General features: G+C 36.7%; 1 protein-coding gene across 1 annotated transcript in view; it reads left to right on the forward strand.

The window, feature by feature from the left end:
- Window positions 1-18,624, forward strand: part of ABCC9 (ATP binding cassette subfamily C member 9) — a 153,974-nt gene that overhangs the window by 19,796 nt on the left and 115,554 nt on the right. Inside the window, exons 7-15 of the mRNA XM_027129448.1 lie at window positions 469-635; window positions 1,683-1,925; window positions 3,987-4,181; window positions 6,408-6,560; window positions 7,076-7,231; window positions 8,403-8,537; window positions 10,787-10,949; window positions 15,090-15,130; window positions 16,056-16,198. Of these exons, the coding sequence (XP_026985249.1) occupies window positions 469-635; window positions 1,683-1,925; window positions 3,987-4,181; window positions 6,408-6,560; window positions 7,076-7,231; window positions 8,403-8,537; window positions 10,787-10,949; window positions 15,090-15,130; window positions 16,056-16,198 (1,396 nt within the window). The remainder of the gene's footprint in view (window positions 1-468; window positions 636-1,682; window positions 1,926-3,986; window positions 4,182-6,407; window positions 6,561-7,075; window positions 7,232-8,402; window positions 8,538-10,786; window positions 10,950-15,089; window positions 15,131-16,055; window positions 16,199-18,624) is intronic.

Below are 18,624 nucleotides of genomic sequence, written 5' to 3' on the forward strand. Positions count from 1 at the left end.
TTACATTGCTACATAGATTCCATAATAATTCCAGGATAACACCCCTGGCAATTGCAACATACTTACTAATGGATAGGTTACACAGTTTGTTAACTCTTTATATAATCAGGGCTTCTTAAAACACAAGACCAAAATATAAAGTCAACTTTAAAGTCTATAGAATTAATTACATGTTAAGTTCTGAAGAGTATAGTCTGTCCTATTTACATGTCTTCTTATATCTGCACATCTATCCCACATAATCAGAGTGGAAGCACTAATATTTTAAAGTCATTATCATACTTCCAATTCAAAACTCCAAAAGTACACTAAAGCGTATCTGTTGTTTTGTTAACAAATAAAATTATCTGGAAATAGAATATCTTAAATTGTCCTTGTCAACACTGTATGTATATTGAAATTTCAGTGAAGCTTTAAAAAATAGCAGTGAAAGATTGTATCTTTTCTTTTTACTTTTTATTTTTTCAGCCTTATTCCTGTATTGGGTAATGGCCTTTATCACGAAAACTATAAAGTTGGTCAAATACTGGCAGTCTGGTTGGGGAGTATCAGACCTGCGTTTCTGCATCACAGGCATAATGGTCATTTTGAATGGACTCCTGATGGCTGTGGAGATCAATGTCATTCGCGTCAGGGTAGGTATCTAGTGATTTTTGTATAGTTACTGGAGTTCAAAACCTGAATATTAAAGATCATTGTCAGTTAAGAATCAGTATTTAAGAGGATAAACAGTGAAATATCATCTATGTGTATAAATATAAAATTGAACTAATTACTAAGTTTCAGACCATTAATGTTCCCCAAATCTCAGTGTGACCCTGGAATCTATTTACTGTATTCATTCATAAATATTCATCAAGTGCCTATGGTGTGCCAAACATTATGCTGCGTCTATATTATAGATGAAACTGTTTTCATCAGGTAGTTCCATCATCCATGATTGGTCCAAAGCAAACCTGGCTTAATCAAATTAGTGTATTCGTAGAGATTTTGAATGGAAAAGAAAATAACCTAATCCCGTTTGCTCATTTCATTGGTGAAGAAACTTCCGTAGGTATAACTCTAGCTTTATAGCCAAAGTAATATGGTCAAGTCTCATACCTGGTCTGTGATTACAAACCTATTGTACTTCCCGCCACATAACGCTGCCCGTTATATAGTGTGATATACTAGTGACTGAGTTTTCAATGTTCATTTTCCATCAGAGCACTCTGAATTTGCTGTGAATGACAAGATACATGTTGCAATGGGTAGTGGAAACAGCGAACATTAGCCAGACCACAAATTAACAGAGTGACTCAACAGTGGTGTTGATAACACATTTAAGCAATCTGCACGATGTAAAAATATTCATTTAGTTGAATCTACCACTAAGTATCATGAAATATCGTGAAAGGATATCACGAAAGATTGATTTTTAGTGATAACTCTCTTTTAAAGGGGTAATTGATTTTTAGCATTGGCCCAAGTGTATTAAGTGTGAAATTCTGGAATTTAATTAGAATGTTTTCACAACGAAAGGGATTTTTTTTTTCCTCAGAAGGATATTTCAGAAAGGGATGGAAAGAAGTATGAAAATATAAATTTTGGCCTCATGAAATGAAAATGTAGAAAAGGTTAAAATTTTATTTTTAGTATGTGGAAAAAGAGGTTGTTATCCTGTGGAATTTTTCTTGCCACAGAGATATGTGTTCTTCATGAATCCTCAGAAAGTAAAGCCTCCTGAAGACCTCCAGGATCTGGGTGTGAGATTTCTTCAACCGTTTGTGAATTTACTGTCAAAAGCAACATACTGGTGGATGAACACGCTCATCATATCTGCTCATAAAAAGCCTATTGATCTGAAGGCAATTGGAAAATTACCAATAGCAATGAGGGCGGTAACAAATTATGTTTGTTTGAAAGATGCATATGAAGAACAAAAGGTAAGTTAGTATCTGTTTTTCATGTCCGTGATTGTAGAGAATGGGCCTGTTAATATAAAGCCTTAATAATAATAATACCTACAGTTAAGGAAGAGCAGATTTTCTCAATCTGTCTTTCCCAGTAGTTTTGAGTCATGTTAACTGGGCTGCTGAGAATATACCAGAAGAGCCTATGAAATATGGTGTGTGAGTTGCCCAGTCACTACATGAGGAGGGACAGAGAGAACACTGTCTTTTCTCTAGGACCTAAGAATTAAGTTCAATAATTGTGTATGTCTAATCCTTGCCACCATATATTAATAATGCATGGAATTTTTATTGTCTTTTTTCAGGTATCTTGTCAATAATTTTGTTATTTAAAGGGAAAGTATCCATGAATAACTTTTGAGAAACTAAAACCCTTAAATTAATTATTAATTAAAATTTGGATTCTGTGTTTCAAAATTGGGGAACTAAATTAAATAAAGGGGCATCACCTACCTACTCCACGTATCATGCTACCTATCTGGCAAAATTGGTTTCTTCTTGTATTTTCTCTGGGTATTTATAATTGCTTTTAAAAATTTAAATATCAAAATCTTTGGATATTTTCAATTTGTCTTGTTATCATTCTGAGTAGTTCTGTGTGAGAGCCACCGTGGAAGATGTATTTTATATTGCTATCACCTACAGATATTATTGTAATTAAAAATAGGAGTATTTACACCAACATTGGAAGGGAATTGGGTATGATGGATCAATTAAAGAGTTTTTGGCTGTTCTAAGTCAAGATCAACAAAGCATTTATGGTAAATGATGAAAATGACCTCTGTTTTGTGTCAAAAATGTGTGTTATGAAATTAATATTGCAGGAAATGGTTACTACAAACGAACCTGACTCACCTCTCTGGTTTCACCTCTGGGAAAAGTATTGCATAATATATATATATATTTTTTTGCGGTACGCGGGCCTCTCACTGTTGTGGCCTCTCCCATTGCAGAGCACAGGCTCCGGACGCACAGGCTCAGCGGCCATGGCTCACGGGCCCAGCCCCTCCGACTGGGGCACGAACCCGTGTCTCCTGCATCGGCAGGCGGACTCTCAACCACTGTGCCACCAGGGAAGCCCTTCATAATATTTTAAAAACTTCTTTTCTAAAGCAAAGATGAACGCTATAGCCTAAGCATAGCTTAAATTTTCTGACTGCTGTTTATAATACAGAGTCACTTGAACTCAGTGTGAATGTCTTTTATCAATAAACTTTAAAAACTAACTGAATTATTCATCTCACAGGGAGTTGAATATGAAACACGACTGAACTGTAATGCATTGAGTTAGCTTCTTTGCCCCAATGAAGAAACTCTATCTACTTCCTCTCCAAGATGTAATTATAATTGTTCAGGTCTTAAAATCTTTTCAGCACATGATTATAGAAGTGTGAAGCCATGAGTTGGCTTAAGCAAATATGCCATTCTTCATTCTGCATTTCTTTGAGGAATAACTAGGAAACACAAGTCTAATGTAACTTTTAAAAAATTATTGACCCCCATTTATGGAGATGGGAAATACCTGGAGAAGAAACAATTTGAAGTTGGATGATCTCTTTTGTTTAGCTTGTAACTTGATAGGTGAATCTCTTGTGATCTGGTGACTTCAGAAATCTTAACTAGACTGTCAATAACCTGGACCTTTGTATTTTACTATTTTCTTTTCCATACAGTGTTATTTGGTAATATTCATGACAAATTTATTCATTTTCTAAATCAAAGGGAATTAAAATTAGTTTGGTCTTAAGAATTTGGGGTCATCCTTTGACAACGAAAAATAATACAAAATGTGTGAAAAACTGGCCTGGTTACTCTTCATTCTCTCTATTTCATTAAAACACATTCAGTAGTTATTGTTTACAAAGGATGCAAGGATACCAGACTCTATGTACCGTATTGAAAGGGATTCAGTAACATTTATTTTTAATCTTTTAAAATATAAGAAATATTGGAAGAGATGTCCATAGTTCCTAGGATTAATTGCTGCTCTATTATTTTATTATGGTTCCTCAAGGTTTTTTTTTTTTCTTTCAGAAAAAAGTGGCCGAGCATCCAAATCGGACTCCATCTATATGGCTAGCAATGTACACAGCTTTCGGGAGACCCATTCTACTTAGTAGCACATTTCGTTATCTTGCTGACTTACTGGGTTTTGCTGGACCTCTCTGTATTTCTGGAATCGTTCAACGTGTGAATGAAACCCAGAATGGGACAAATAACACAACAGGAGTAAGTTTGTGGTGCTTTTGAAAGGAAACATATTATTGGCAAATTTCTTTATACTTGTTACTTTTTTAAAATGCAGTTTTATGAGCCATTCAAACAGGCTTATTTACAGAGAATTGAATGCTTTTTAAAAGAAAGAAAACAATAATTTTCCTTGTAGAGAAAAACATGAGTGTATGTATTCAATGAATGGATGTGGCCAACAAAATTATTTCTCAGATTGAGAGACTATAAACATTTAATAAGCGTTTACTGTGTGCTGGAAACGATGCTCAGAAATTTCCTATTGATTATTTTATTAGATCTTTATAGCAATTCTGTAAAGAATTTTCATGCATGAGTACATGAGGGTGGCTGAGTCACTTTTTTAGAGGCCTATGACCAATGATATCGGCAATGTGATTTGTAGTGTGTACTTTTACCTTTTCCTATATAGTAAAAGCCATCATCCTGTTTCACAGTTATCAGGGCCAGTCACATTATACTTTTATTAGATATTATGTTACTGTTGGGGACTATATAGTATAAATTATTTGCTGTTATAAATTTATATCTTATATTTCCTGTTCTTAAGAAAGTCTGCATCATGAACTTCCTACCTAGTTTCTTTCTAAAATAAGAGTTGATTTCCCTAACTAGAGTTTCACATATAGAAACTCTAGTCCCGATGAATCAATTTTCCTTTTCTATTCTCTCAATCTAATTTCCTGTCCTCTTTTCTTTACCTTTTTTTTTTTTTTTTTTGCGGTACGCGGGCCTCTCACTGCTGTGGCCTCTCCCGTCGCGGAGCACAGACTCCGGACGCGCAGGCCCAGCGGCCATGGCTCACGGGCTCAGCCACTCCGTGGCATGTGGGATCCTCCCGGACCGGGGCACGAACCCGCGTCCCCTGCATCGGCAGGCGGACTCTCAACCACTGCGCCACCAGGGAAGCCCTTCTTTACCTATTAAAATTGTACACATTTTCAAAGCCTGCAGTAAATGCTGCATCTTCGGTGAAACTTTTTCTGCTTGTCCTCGTTGGAATTTGACTCTCCTTGGTACCCTTCTAACACGTTGTTCACTTTGCGTTGACACTTACCATAAATGCTATTTATAATGAAGCAGGTTATTTATGGATATACTTACCTTTCTAGGTTGTGAGCTCTTTTAAACAGAGCAACTAAGAACAGTTCCCATTTGTGCCCACAATGCTTAGCCCAGTTCCTTGCATATATTAGTGCTCAATTGTAATAGAGGTGAACCAGATATTTTACCATTGAATACACGTTTGTGATGTTTTGTCCCTAGTAGCCTGATTTACATACAGATATCGGAATTCCACATAGAATTCCATCATCCCTCTCCCTTACACATATTAACCATGTATTTTTCTGAGAAGGAAGACACTTACACATTTGTATGTATCCCCAGGAAAGAAGAGGAAGGGGACCAGAAGTAGAATTTAACGGATCTAAACCATAAAAACTGAAGAGTGCCCAAATTGACATGTGTTGATTTGAGTGTTGCTTTTCCCTTACTTCTAACAAACAAGTTACCATATGCTAGTTACAAACAAAAAGCAATCAATCTGTATATTCTTATGATGACTTAAGTCATAATCTGACTAAAACAGTTTTTCGTAAGTTGTGTTTTGTCACTGAAAGTGTCATGTGGGTGAAATAAATAGCCAAATTATGTATTTTATAATTTATTTCATTATATGAATTCAGATAGATGAAGATCAGAAAAAGTCAACTCTGTAGAATTATTTTAAATTAATAAGGCTATGGAAATTGTACTTTAGTTTCATTGGTCTTGGAAATTTTATTTTTGTCCCATTGGTCTTTCTGACCAACTCTCAGCTTTGTAGCTTCTACTTCTAAATTACAGTCTAAACTAACTTCTATCTTGGTTTACTATTCTCCAGTTAACTAAGGTAGACTATATCTTTGTAGAAAATGTATTCAACTTAAAAAATTTTTAATGTACCTTTTTTCCTACAAATGCCTTCAGGCATTTCCAGCCATCTTAATCATCAATTTGGGAATTTTTACATTGAACTGGTTTGTATTTGTATCTGTGGATATTATGAGGAAAACCCAAAATTGCCTTGCTGTGCCTCATTCCATCGCTGTACTATAGACATTGAATTTTTATATTTAACAACCATGTATTGTTTAATGCATGCAAACTGTATACCAGTATATGAACAGTTTTAATTTATATCTTTTTTTCTTTTGGGATAAGACTTCAGAAACCCTCTCATCAAAGGAATTTCTTGAAAATGCCTATGTTCTAGCAGTTCTTCTGTTCTTGGCTCTTATTCTGCAAAGGACATTTTTGCAGGCTTCCTACTATGTAACCATAGAGACTGGCATTAATCTCCGTGGAGCCCTGCTGGTACGTACAAGCTTTGAATGATCTTGGCCTCTTGAAAATGCCACATACCATCCAGTGATAGGAATGGTAGAGGCTTCAGTTTAGTTTTTTCCTTCCATTTTCACTGTGATATTATGACATCAACACTTCTAGGATCTAATGAATAAAAAAGAACCACAGAGCTAATTAATAAACCCACTGAGAATTAAAAATAATACTTATAATAATATATTAAAATATTTTGAAATGTTGCATTTATTTATTTCTGTTACTATTTGTTCCAGAGATTATGTTTAAATTTGAATATATGTTTAGATTATATCACAAGAAAAAATAAGTTTCTCTTTAGTTGAGGACTGAAAGTAACAATACTGAAATGAAAATAATGGTTGACTTAAGAAGATGGCATTATAGGGTTTTTCTCCTTTTTTTCAAAAATTTTTAAAAAGTTATTTTTTTCAATGAAAATAAATAAGCATAATGTTGATTATTAAGTTTAGAGCTTCAAGTACGTTTCTTTTTTTTTTTTTTTTCAGGCCATGATATACAATAAAATCCTGCGGCTTTCTACATCTAATTTATCCATGGGTGAGATGACCCTGGGTCAGATCAATAACTTGGTTGCCATTGAAACCAATCAACTCATGTGGTTCTTGTTCCTGTGTCCCAATCTATGGGCTATGCCTGTTCAGGTAGGTCAATATAAGTAAGGTTCTTATTTGCAGAGGAAAAAAGAACAAGAAGATATCAGTTTTAAAATTTATTGTTTGTTTTTTCATTTGTAATGGAAATCCAAATCCATGTGCATATCATTCATAGTGCTTGGCACAAAGATTTAGAATATGCTATGTTTTATTTTATCAAAATGTGTTTATACACAGATCAACTAGGTAGCTGCCTACATGGTGTAATTTAAAATGCATCAAAAATTCCAGGCTGCCTCTAAATGACTGCGTCAGAGGTGACCTGAAGGGAATTTTCATTTTGATTGGAATTCCCAAAGAGCCTAATTGATTAGTCACTAAACTGATGTGCCATTGCCTCCAGAAGGTCACTAATAAGCTGTTATCATTGGCATATAGGCATGGTTAAAGGCTTTAACTGTATGGATACAATTCATTAGTTGACATCTTGAGCTGTGATAAACTGAGCTATTGGGAAATTGAAAAAAAAAAAAACAACAAGAGAAGATAACAGGGTTAAAACCTGAGTTTTAAAAAAAGAAGAAGAAGGTGGCAAACCGGAGAGGCTAGGCCTACATGGTTCAGTCTTCAGTTTGGGAAATAAATTTAAAAAGGGAAGTAAGGTAAGATGGGGCACCAACATTAGCTTCTCCACGGTTTTAGTTAGACCTACCCTTTTTGTCATTAAGTGACTTCTGGGGTCATTGAGGAGCTGACAAGCTCAGATCACTTAGTCCACAAACAACTATCTTGTTCTCTTACATAATGATGCTGGTTCTTACTTTCTATCCCCCTTGCCTTGAAAAGCTAATACAGTTCCAAGAGAATATGGGATGTTAAATTTATGGCGGGTGACAACATTTTCTAGAAAAATTTTGTGTTCTTTTTAAAAATTTGAAGCCTGTTTCAGGTTGAAAGCATCCTTGGGACCCCTCTGCAACTTCGTGCAGTAAATTGGTTCGGTACCAGTTGCACACATCATGACACTAAAAATAAATTCCAGCTATTTAGCCTTCGCCAGATAAATCATAGTAAAACTCAGCTGTCACAGTTGAGCTGACTTCCAAATACACTTAATCTAATAATTAAGAAACACTGTCATTTCACTAAAAAAATCCTTTCATGCAGTGGTCCCCACACCCCTATTCTTTTTCCCCTTGCCTTGTATTTTCCCTGCTAGATCATAATGGGCGTGATTCTGCTCTACAATTTGCTTGGGTCCAGCGCGTTGGTTGGTGCTGCTGTCATTGTGCTCCTGGCGCCCATTCAATACTTCATTGCTACAAAGTTGGCAGAGGCTCAGAAGAGCACTCTTGTAAGTAACATCTTTTGGAAACTTTATTAGGAAAATCTAGTCATGCGGTTTTATTTTTAAAATATAGGAAATTAATACATACCACTCAGGATTATTTGGAAATCATTATATTTCATTTCAGTTCTTAGGCAGCAAATGGGAAATTTCTGGGCTGCTCAACAATTTTTAAAAGTGGATTTGACATCTAAGACGGAACGATCTTAGACTGTAAATGCAAGAATCCCAATGCCTGATGTTTTCACAAGTCATGATGTGATGAGGCTTTGGATCTTCTTGTAGGTCACTTACCTATACTTACGGGTACTAGAGAACCCACTTATGGGTACTTTAGATTACACGTACATTGGATGTCAATTACTGACATGGTAGAAATGGATCGAGGAACAAATAAAGGGTCAGATTTGGCGCTTCTGAAATTAAATGTCCCTAGGGTTGAATCAGACCATGTGATGAGCTATGGAGTTACACTGAAGTGTTTCAGTGGCAGCTGCTCTGCCTGAGTATGTTCGTGGTCAACTTGGCAAGCAAGAAAAAGCTTCATTATTGACCCTTTCTGGCTTCAATTTGCCATGAAATCATTTTATTTGAGCAAGAATTGGCTTCTTTTAAAGAAATATTTGCAAATAATAAAATTGTTGACAGCATGTTTAGAAATAAAGTTTGATTAAATATGAGCAAGGTCTGTAAATCAGGCGTGAAGTGTAGGGATGCTGCCACTGGTGGACTGTTTCCCAAGTTGGTGTTTCTACCGTGACAAGCAAGTCTCATGTCACACAAGTGGTCTTTATCACTTGTTTTTCTGCCGCTTCTGACGAGGTTCCTTATTATTTCTGTCTGAGCCATCTACCCTCTTTACTCCAGGACACGAATACAGAAAGGTGTGGAAGAGGGACACAAAGAGGGGACATGACAAACCAACATCTGACTTTCATTTAGCCATTCATACTGATTCGTTCACTCACCAAAGCAGTCATTGATAGGCCCTTAAGACCCTCAAGAGACAAAAGGGTGAATAAAATCAGATCATTTGCTAATGCCGTTTGCAGCAACATGGACGCAGCCAGAGATTATCATACGAAGTGAAGTAAGTCAGCGAGAGAAAGACAGATATCATATGATATCACTTATATGTGGAATCTAAAAGATGACACAAATGAACCTATCTATGAAACAGAATCAGGGACATAGAGAACAGACTGATGGTTGCCAAAGGGGAGGGGTTGGGGGAGGGATGGAGTGGGAGTTTGGGGTTAGCAGATGTAGCATTTATACATAGAATGGATAAACAACAAGGTCCTACTGTAGAGCACAGGGAGCTATATTCAATATCCTATGAGAAACCATAATGGAAAAGAATATAAAAAAAGAATGTGTATATGTATAGCTGAACCACTTTTCTGTACAGCAGTAATTAACACAACATTGTAAATCAGCTATACTTCCAAAAAAATCAGATCATTTGCTGCTTTTGCTTCCTTCTATCAGCCTTTTGCCACTCTGCAGATCCTTTTGAGAGTTCACAGGTGATGTTGCACTTTCCTAGTAATTCTAATGTAAGGTTTGGAGGAAACTGAAACAGTTGACAAAAGAGAGGCTTTTGGGTCTGCTACACATCTCTTTACAGTTAATCCGAGTGGTTAGCAATCAATACCTCTAAGTTAGGCCTTACACAAGAGCTTGTGAAGAAGGAGGTGGAGATTTCTTGACGTTAAAAACAATAGGCTTGGTTTCAATAAGTGTCTTATGAAGACTCAGTGTGAGCACACACAATACTGTACCCTCACATTCCCAGATCAGAAGCAAACTGACTTTTCTTATATTCATTGTTTCTCTTTTCCTAAGTATGAGGGATAGTTCTGAGGGGAGAAAGAAATGATTCAGATATTAGAAGGAGCCATTGGAAGCCTCTTTATCATTTCCCTACATGTCTGTGTGTGTTATCTGCAGATATTATTCAAGGAAATCACGTGAAACTTAAGAAACTGCTTTTATTTAAACCAAAGCAACAGAGGCATAAACAGTTTTTTAGGTGGAAAGAAATTTGAGGCCGTCTCATTCAACTCTTCATTTTCACACTGGAGGCAGCAGTACAGAGAGTTTCATTGCTTCTCCCGGGAATCTCACAGCCATCATTAGACTCAGAGCCAGGCAGAAATCACGCTCTCCTCAATCCCTATCTAGCATGTGGTATTGCCTCTCTGATTCACTTGGATGCAGCTTGCATTGTTTTTTATTCCTTTCTTTTATAGGATTATTCCACTGAGAGACTGAAGAAAACAAATGAAATATTGAAAGGCATCAAACTTCTAAAGTTGTACGCCTGGGAGCACATCTTTTGCAAGAGTGTGGAAGAAACAAGAATGAAAGAACTATCCAGTCTCAAAACCTTTGCTCTTTATACATCACTCTCCAGTAAGCTGCTGTTGCTCTGAGGACCACCAAAAAGCATGTGGTCTGTTCACTTTAACTTGTGATCATTGAGGCATCCTGGGCATCAGAGGAAGCCCATTTATTTTCTCCATTTGTGTGGTCCAATAGCCGCTCGCCACACGAGGTTATTTAAGTTTAAAGAGCAGAGTTAGGACAAGCTAAGAGTCAAGTAGACCTGAATTCAGTTCTTTACAAATGTGTGTCTTTGCCATGTTACTTGACATCCGAAATCCTTGGTTTCTTCATCTGTAAAATGGGGATGGTGATGATTAGTAGTACTGATAATTGAAACCCTCTTATCAGTTACAGTTGGGATGCATCATGGGTTTTCAGTAAACATTTATTTAAATTGATTTGACTGTAATACTGTTGATCTTCTTGTCCCCAGACATCCTTAAAAATTATGTGAGGTTGTCTTCCCTGTCTCTTTGGGAGTTTATGTTATTATGTTTCCTCGAAGATTGCATGTGAAATGCCAGTTTTGAAAATTGAGGAGAAAACAGTGTCAGCATTTCCAGTTGAAAGAAGCCAAACTGCATTCACATAAAATCCTCTTTTCCAATACACTTTCAAGACTTTTTAAATACAAAGCATTTTCTCCACAACTCTAATTTTTAAAAAGCAATTGCTACAAAAATATTGTTTTTTTTCTCAGAGAGTGACACTGAATGCTCTCAAGAATAATGAGTTCGTGTTAGTACAATTCTTCTGAACTTAGCCAAACTACTCTCACTAATATTTGATTTAGTTTGTGTGTCAGTTTTGCTCATTTCTATTGTTCCCCAGACCTTCAACAACTTAAAGTTTTGGAGGTTTATAGATTGTTTCCTTTGAATTCTAAACTACTCGAGTCCTTAGAGATTATAAACATTACTTTTGTGAAATGGATTTAAGGAAAATATTTGGTTTATATAGCTCATTTATTCTAGCCCTAATGCTGAATACATTAGAAATGAAATGGGGAGGAGATTTATCTTCCAGCTCCGCACCACTGCTAATATGGTGTCAAAACGCTAGAAGATGGAATGATCGATATTCACTTGCTTATATGATAGTGCTCTAAGCTGCTGGCTCCTACAATATATTTCTCTCTGCAGTGGACTGAAGTTCTCGTGGCGAGGATGGATACAGCCAGAAATAATGATGATAATAATGATAATAACAAAAATATATTGAGATACTCAGCCAATTATTGCCATAAGTAGCTTTACATATATCGTCCTATTTAATCCTCACAACAGCCCAATGATTTTGATTCTTTTTTTTGGGTCACGCCACATGACTTGCAGGATCTTAGTTCACTGGCCAGGACCAGGATCGAACTCAGGCCCCAGCATTGAAACTGCAGCGTCCTAACCACTGGACCGTCAGGGAATTCCCCAAAGATTTTGATTCTGTTATTACCTTCATTTTGCAAATTAAAAGATTAAGGTGGAGAGAGCTTAAGTAACTTGAATTTCCCCCAAATCATCCAGCTACTAAATGGCAGAGGTGGGTTGTTAACTCACCTTAACCCAGTTATGTAAGATTTGGGTTGGTTTTTGAAAGTCAGAGACAAAAGAGAAGAGGACAGAGGAGGCCATACTGAAAAGGAAAACAAGAAATCATGATGGTGAAAACGCATAATCATGTTTTTATGATTATAGGCAGCAGGAATTCTTGTATCAGGCGTGTAAAGTTCCACTTAACACCACTTCCAAGTTTTCCGATTTGGTTAACGTATGGTGTTGGTGGTGGTGAAGAGCTTCCAGTATCTGAGTTGAATGGACCTGGCTCTAAATCTCAATTCTGCCACTTCATAGCAGTATGGCTTTGACAAAGTTACTATTTCTATCCTCCAAGCCTCAATTTTTTCATGTGTGACAGTGGAAAATAACAATCTCTACCATGTAGGATTGTAGTAAGGATTAGAATAGATTAAGGAATGCTGCAAATGTTGATTGACTTGTTGATTGACTCTATTCCAGGCACTACCTCAAGGGCTTCCTACTCATTGTTTTGTATAACGCACCTGGCAAGTGGGCTAGTGTTCAATAACCTCCCTCAGTTTCCTCCTCTAAAAATTGGTGTAATAAGAATAATACCTTTCTCACAGGTATATTGTGAGGGTCAAATGAGGCAGTGGACGTGGCACTTTTCTGTCACTGTTAAAAATATTTTGTAAATAGTATTTGCAGAGTACCATAAGTTTAGACCAAAAAAAAAAAAAGAAAGAAAAATGTCAACTGTGTAACATAGTGGTTACTGTTGGGTCTTAGAGTGCAGGCGGATCTGAAATGAAATCCTGCCTCAGCAACTTGTCTGCTATACATCCTTGGTCGGCATTTGGTGGCGTCTTGGTTTCCTCATCAGGAAGTTGGGCTGTATTAAGCATACCTGGGGGAATTAAATAAGATAATGTATGTAATGTGTTTAGAAAAGCACCTGAAACATAAAAGCGCTCAATCTGTGGTATCAGAAAATATTGAAAAGCAAAGTTAAACAGGATAAATACTAATAAAACTGAAGATCCATCTTTATGATCAGTGTTCTTGCCACTGGAGATCATATCTGAGGGCAAAAGAGATTCTGTTAAATCATTTCCTAATCTCCACTGCCAAATGGTCATGTGCTGTTCATGGATTTCATTTTTTGGCGAAAGACAAGGATACGATTTTATTTTTTCTCTCTTCACTTTGATAGAGTTTTGTATGGAGAAGTGGGAAGAACATGAAGCTTTTGACTAGAAAGGTCTGGGTTTTATCCAAGCTCTGTCATCTCCTAGTTTGGAATCCTGCCTGTTACTCATCTTTCCTAAGTTGTTTCCTCATTATTGCGCAGGGTAGTTGTAATCATTAAATAGGAGAAGGTACTCCCGTCATACCTCAGTAATTGTGAGTTGTTGAGTAGTGGCAGAGTGAAGTGGTGGTGAGTACGGTCTGAGGAGCCCAGCTGTGTGACCTCGGGCGTCTCATCCTCATCTTTATGATGAGGTAGGAAGGGTCCCTGATAACCTGCACTGGGTGCAGAGTGCGAAATAAATAGGTTTTAGTAAAATAGCAACTGCTCTCACTCTTCCTCATCAGGAGGAGATTACTTATTTAAAGATATTTAGAATGAGTTATAAATCATGATGTGGAGGAAAAGAATGAAATACACTTAGGAGAAAAAGGTAATAATAGCCAGAGAAAGGTGAAGACAGAAACATGATTCTTCATCTGTACTGTAATGAGTCTCAGAGCCGTGTTTGGATTGCTGGTACCGTACAAGAATTCAGATTTGATAGCTAAGCCACCTCTGGACCTCCAGAAGCACAGGCTGAGTCTGTACACAGTGGTAAGGACAGTTCATGAGAGCGGATCATGAGAGCTGGTGATAGTTTTTAGATGGACTGTCTTCTGAGCGTCAAGAAAACTAGATTATAGTTCTTGCTCTGCCATTGCCTGGCCCTGTTACCAACAATGCAGTTACTTTTTGGTCCTCCGTTCCTAAAACTCTATGGTTTATGACAAAATAACTACAAATCATCAACTTGGCTTTTTATTTTTCCTATTACTTCCAAATGCTAGTATTTTAGCCTAAATATGAGTTTTTCTCATTTCAGTTCTGCATATTATGTTTATCAAGTGATAGTGCAGTATATACCTGGAGAGATATTTAAACAAGCAGAGGGCCCAGGATATGGAGCTATTTTATTAAACAAAAGGTCTATAAGTGAAAATTAATATCACTGCTGGAAGGAGGTTTTTCACGTGATGTCAAATTCTTTTTATCTGTGTACTATCCCAATTTTTATGTTTTTAAGTTAGTTTAGTGGACCAAACAAAATACAGACCGTGAATACTCTGAAGAATGCATATGTGTTAAATTCTAATAACTTTATCTACATTTTGCTCTTTGTAACATTTCATAAAAAAAATAATTTTTCACATTTTCTGGTTAAGTCTCACCTATGGGAGTTCACAACTGTGAACCAGGAAATACCAGCTGGGAAATGTTTGTGGACTCAAGACAAAAATGTTACTTAATGTACTTGGTCTTTCCTGTCTTCAAGGAAAGTTAGAGTAATAATTGATGATTAATTAAAGTTACTGAAATGTCTCACAGTTCACTGAAACTAATGTATTTGGTTTCTTTCCACAGTCTTCATGAACGCGGCAATTCCCATAGCAGCTGTTCTTGCTGTAAGCCACTTTTTCTTACCTTAAGAAATGGACTTAAGTCAGTGTTCAGAAATGACTTAGGAACAAGAATGGGTGGGTGGTAACATATATTACCTCACCTTCAGTTTTCTCTTTGCTGTCTCCATCGTGATAGTTCTAATCCGGGGTTTCTCATCCGTGGCACTGTGGACCTTTTTGGGCCCAATAATTAATTCTTTGTTGTGAGAACCTGTCCTGTGCATTAGGATGTCTAGCAGCATCCCTGGCTTCTTATTAGATGCCATTAGTACCATCAAAAATACCCCAGACACTGCCAGATGTATCCTGGGGAGCAAAATTAGCAGAGGTTGAAATTTTACTGTCCTAACCTCCATGACCTGGTTCCTGGACATTCTTACAAGATAGTGCTAGATCAACAACTGGAAAATGTTAAATGATTACATTATATTTCAAACAAAAAGGACAAACCCAGGAACTAGTATTATACTTAGAAATATTTGTAAACAAGTCTGCCTTGGACACCATTGTTGGCGATTTTAGGAAAGATCTACAATAGAGACCCTAAAACATCGGAATGTTTCCTTTTTTCTCTCAGAAAATTTAGCATTGGTTGGAAAGAGCCTGAGTAGGTGTTAAGAACTCTGGATTCTCTCATGGTTATTCCCCCATCTCAGTAATCTGACAGAAGTTAATTTTCTAATCTGTCAATAGAATCTGTTTTGCCCCTTTCACAAGTTTACTGCTAGAATGAATGTAAACCATTAAGTACTCTACCAATAGCAAGTGTTATTTTTCTTAGGGAGTGATTCGGATGAAGTAATTGTATTATATTTTTCAGAGTTGCAGTGGACATATTGGCATAGTAGAATTTGTTAGGCTTGTAAAATTGAACGCAAGTATTTGTGAACCTTTCTCTAGCTTTCTCTAAAATCCTTTCTATGCACAGACATTTGTGACGCATGCATATGCCAGCGGGAACAATCTCAAACCTGCGGAGGCCTTTGCTTCACTGTCTCTCTTCCACATCCTGGTCACCCCTCTCTTCCTGCTCTCCACTGTGGTCAGGTTTGCCGTCAAAGCCATCATCAGGTATGTGCTGGAATGTCTGGAGTTCTTTGCTTGATTATAGAAATGCTATCTGTTCATGGTAGTAAGTTAGAAAAAGTATAAAAAGAACATCCAAATCACTGCCCAGAGATAACTTGTTAAAATTTTGGTATGCTACCTTTCAGTCTTTTATCTATTTCATATAAAAATAATTATTCTAAAATAAAAATTTTGAACTTTGGAGGGTTAATTTTCCCCTCATTAAGACCATAATACATTACGTTTATTGGCTACATGATATTCCATTGTTGGGAAGTATTCTAATTTACTTAATGGTTACCTCTTTCTTAGACATTTAGAATGTTTCTGTTTTCACCCGTGTAACATAAATAATGTAAATTACATTTGAGAGAAGCATCTTTTTATCTTTAAACTTTTCTCTGATTATTTTCTAAAGTCAGATTTCTAGAAGTGGTGATACTTGTTCTAATAGATGCATCTTCTTAATGCCCTTGATGAGTATGGCTATGTTGTTTTCCATTGAAGGAGACGTAGGTCAAAATGTGTACAGATTTTTAAGTTTTTTGTAATGAATATGGCCATAATATTTTCCAGCAAAGCTGGGCCAGTTTATGTTTTTACCGGCAGTGATGGAGAATGTTCATATCAATACATATTTTCTGTTTTAATTTTAGTTTAATTTGGCCCCAAAAAAAAAAATCCAGGCTCACAGTCTCTGAAAATGGAAAAAACTTTGCAAAACTGAGTGCAGTGTTTTGTTAATTTTAAGTGTACTTCTATAGGTTGCTAAGCAGTGTAGACTTTATCTCAGAGTCACAATTTCCCATAAAAATAGACGTGGTCTGATAATGACCATTTCCCCACCATTTTTACTTGTATTTTATAATAAATATGTTACCATACTGTATTATGCTACCCTGTATGTGCTATAGTGCCGTAGCTATGTTTCAGTCTATATTATAAACAAGGTAGTCTTAGAGTGGTATTTTGCTTTTTGCTATAAGGTCTTATAAACCTTATAAAACCTCAACATGTTTCATAAACAGTCATTATCATATTTATATCTGGCCTTTGAAAGAAATGCCAAGATGTTTCAATACAGAAGGAAAATTGAGGCCTTAAATATACTAAGCATAGTGTTGTCATAACAGCAATGTAGAGCATCTATTGTAAGGTCCTTTAAAATGAAATACTTTCCCAATGTCTATGTATTGTTAAGCAAACTATTTTTTAATATTCAAGATACCAGAACCTCTAGTTTTAGGCAGTCGTTTATATTGGCTTAACAAAGACTTAATACCAAATATCATTAAAATTCATATACCTTATCTTACTATAAACCAAGTTCTGATTTTTTACACTAATACCTTAACAAGATTTCGATCCTGTTCTGTAAGATATGCTGTTAGTAACAGATTCTGGAGCTGTTAAGAGTTTAAAGCTCAGGCCCTCTGACCTCATCTGCCCTCATTTTCTTATTGTTCTGACTTCTGAAACACTTGTACGGATCACTGACTGATTTCTGTAGCACCACTTCCAAATTAGGCAGTGCTCTGGAAGGGAAGCGATTTCAAACAATAAAACTGATAAATGGCCAGAGTCTGCTATTTTGGTTCTTATTTTCATTTTCTCCACTTAATAGCTGTCCCTCTCATGGTTGCCTTTTTAATTGAATTTGACTTTGTGCTACAAGTCAAATAGAAAGCAGTTGATAACTAAGAATAGATCAGTCCTCTGAAATCAGGAGGTTACCAAGCACCGAAAGGACTTTTAAGAGTTACTGTGAAAAAAAATTAATAAATCTAGGAGTGTGGGTTTCCCCAAGTCCATAGTATACAGTCCTGCTGTAGTAAATCCTAGTAAAGCTGAGGGTGGATCTTAATCACCGTATATTTCTGCGTAGCACTCTCTCTTCTGTACGTTCCAGGGAAAAGGCATTTGCCAGTTTGATAAAGACCAGTCTGTTTTCAGGGCTCAGCTCCAGATTTCCCAAGCCATAGGCCAAATAGAATCAGCTTATAAAAACTTGCTTCTCTAAAATGAATTTCAGTGGTTGATTTGTGGGTCCTAGGGAGATGACCAGTCAACAGAGGAGGCCAGTCCTTTTTCCCACTGTGTGCCGGTTCTCGGAACCCAAATGAGCGTCTTTCCCAGTGTGGACTGGGCTTGGCATTTCCTCTGCCTGGGAACCCGTGACCAGGCTTTAATGCCAGTTGGCCCACAGCGAGTTGAGCAGCCTGTTTATAATCGGAGACTTTGGTTAGCTGATTTTGAAACCTCCTCTTCAGGACTGTGGAAGTCATAAGTTCTTTGCTACACTCTGAGATGCATTCAGAAATTTGGTGGGTTAGAATAGGGTGCAGCATACTCCGCGACTTGTGTTACGTGTGCCTGTAAGAGATGTGTAAACTTCTCTGCTGGAGGAAAATTCCATGCCATGTAAAATT

The sequence above is a fragment of the Aethalodelphis obliquidens genome, unplaced genomic scaffold (assembly GCF_003676395.1).
Source record: "Aethalodelphis obliquidens isolate GAN/ISIS:26980383/991018 unplaced genomic scaffold, ASM367639v1 scaffold36, whole genome shotgun sequence".
Classification (NCBI taxonomy): Eukaryota; Metazoa; Chordata; class Mammalia; order Artiodactyla; family Delphinidae; genus Aethalodelphis; species Aethalodelphis obliquidens.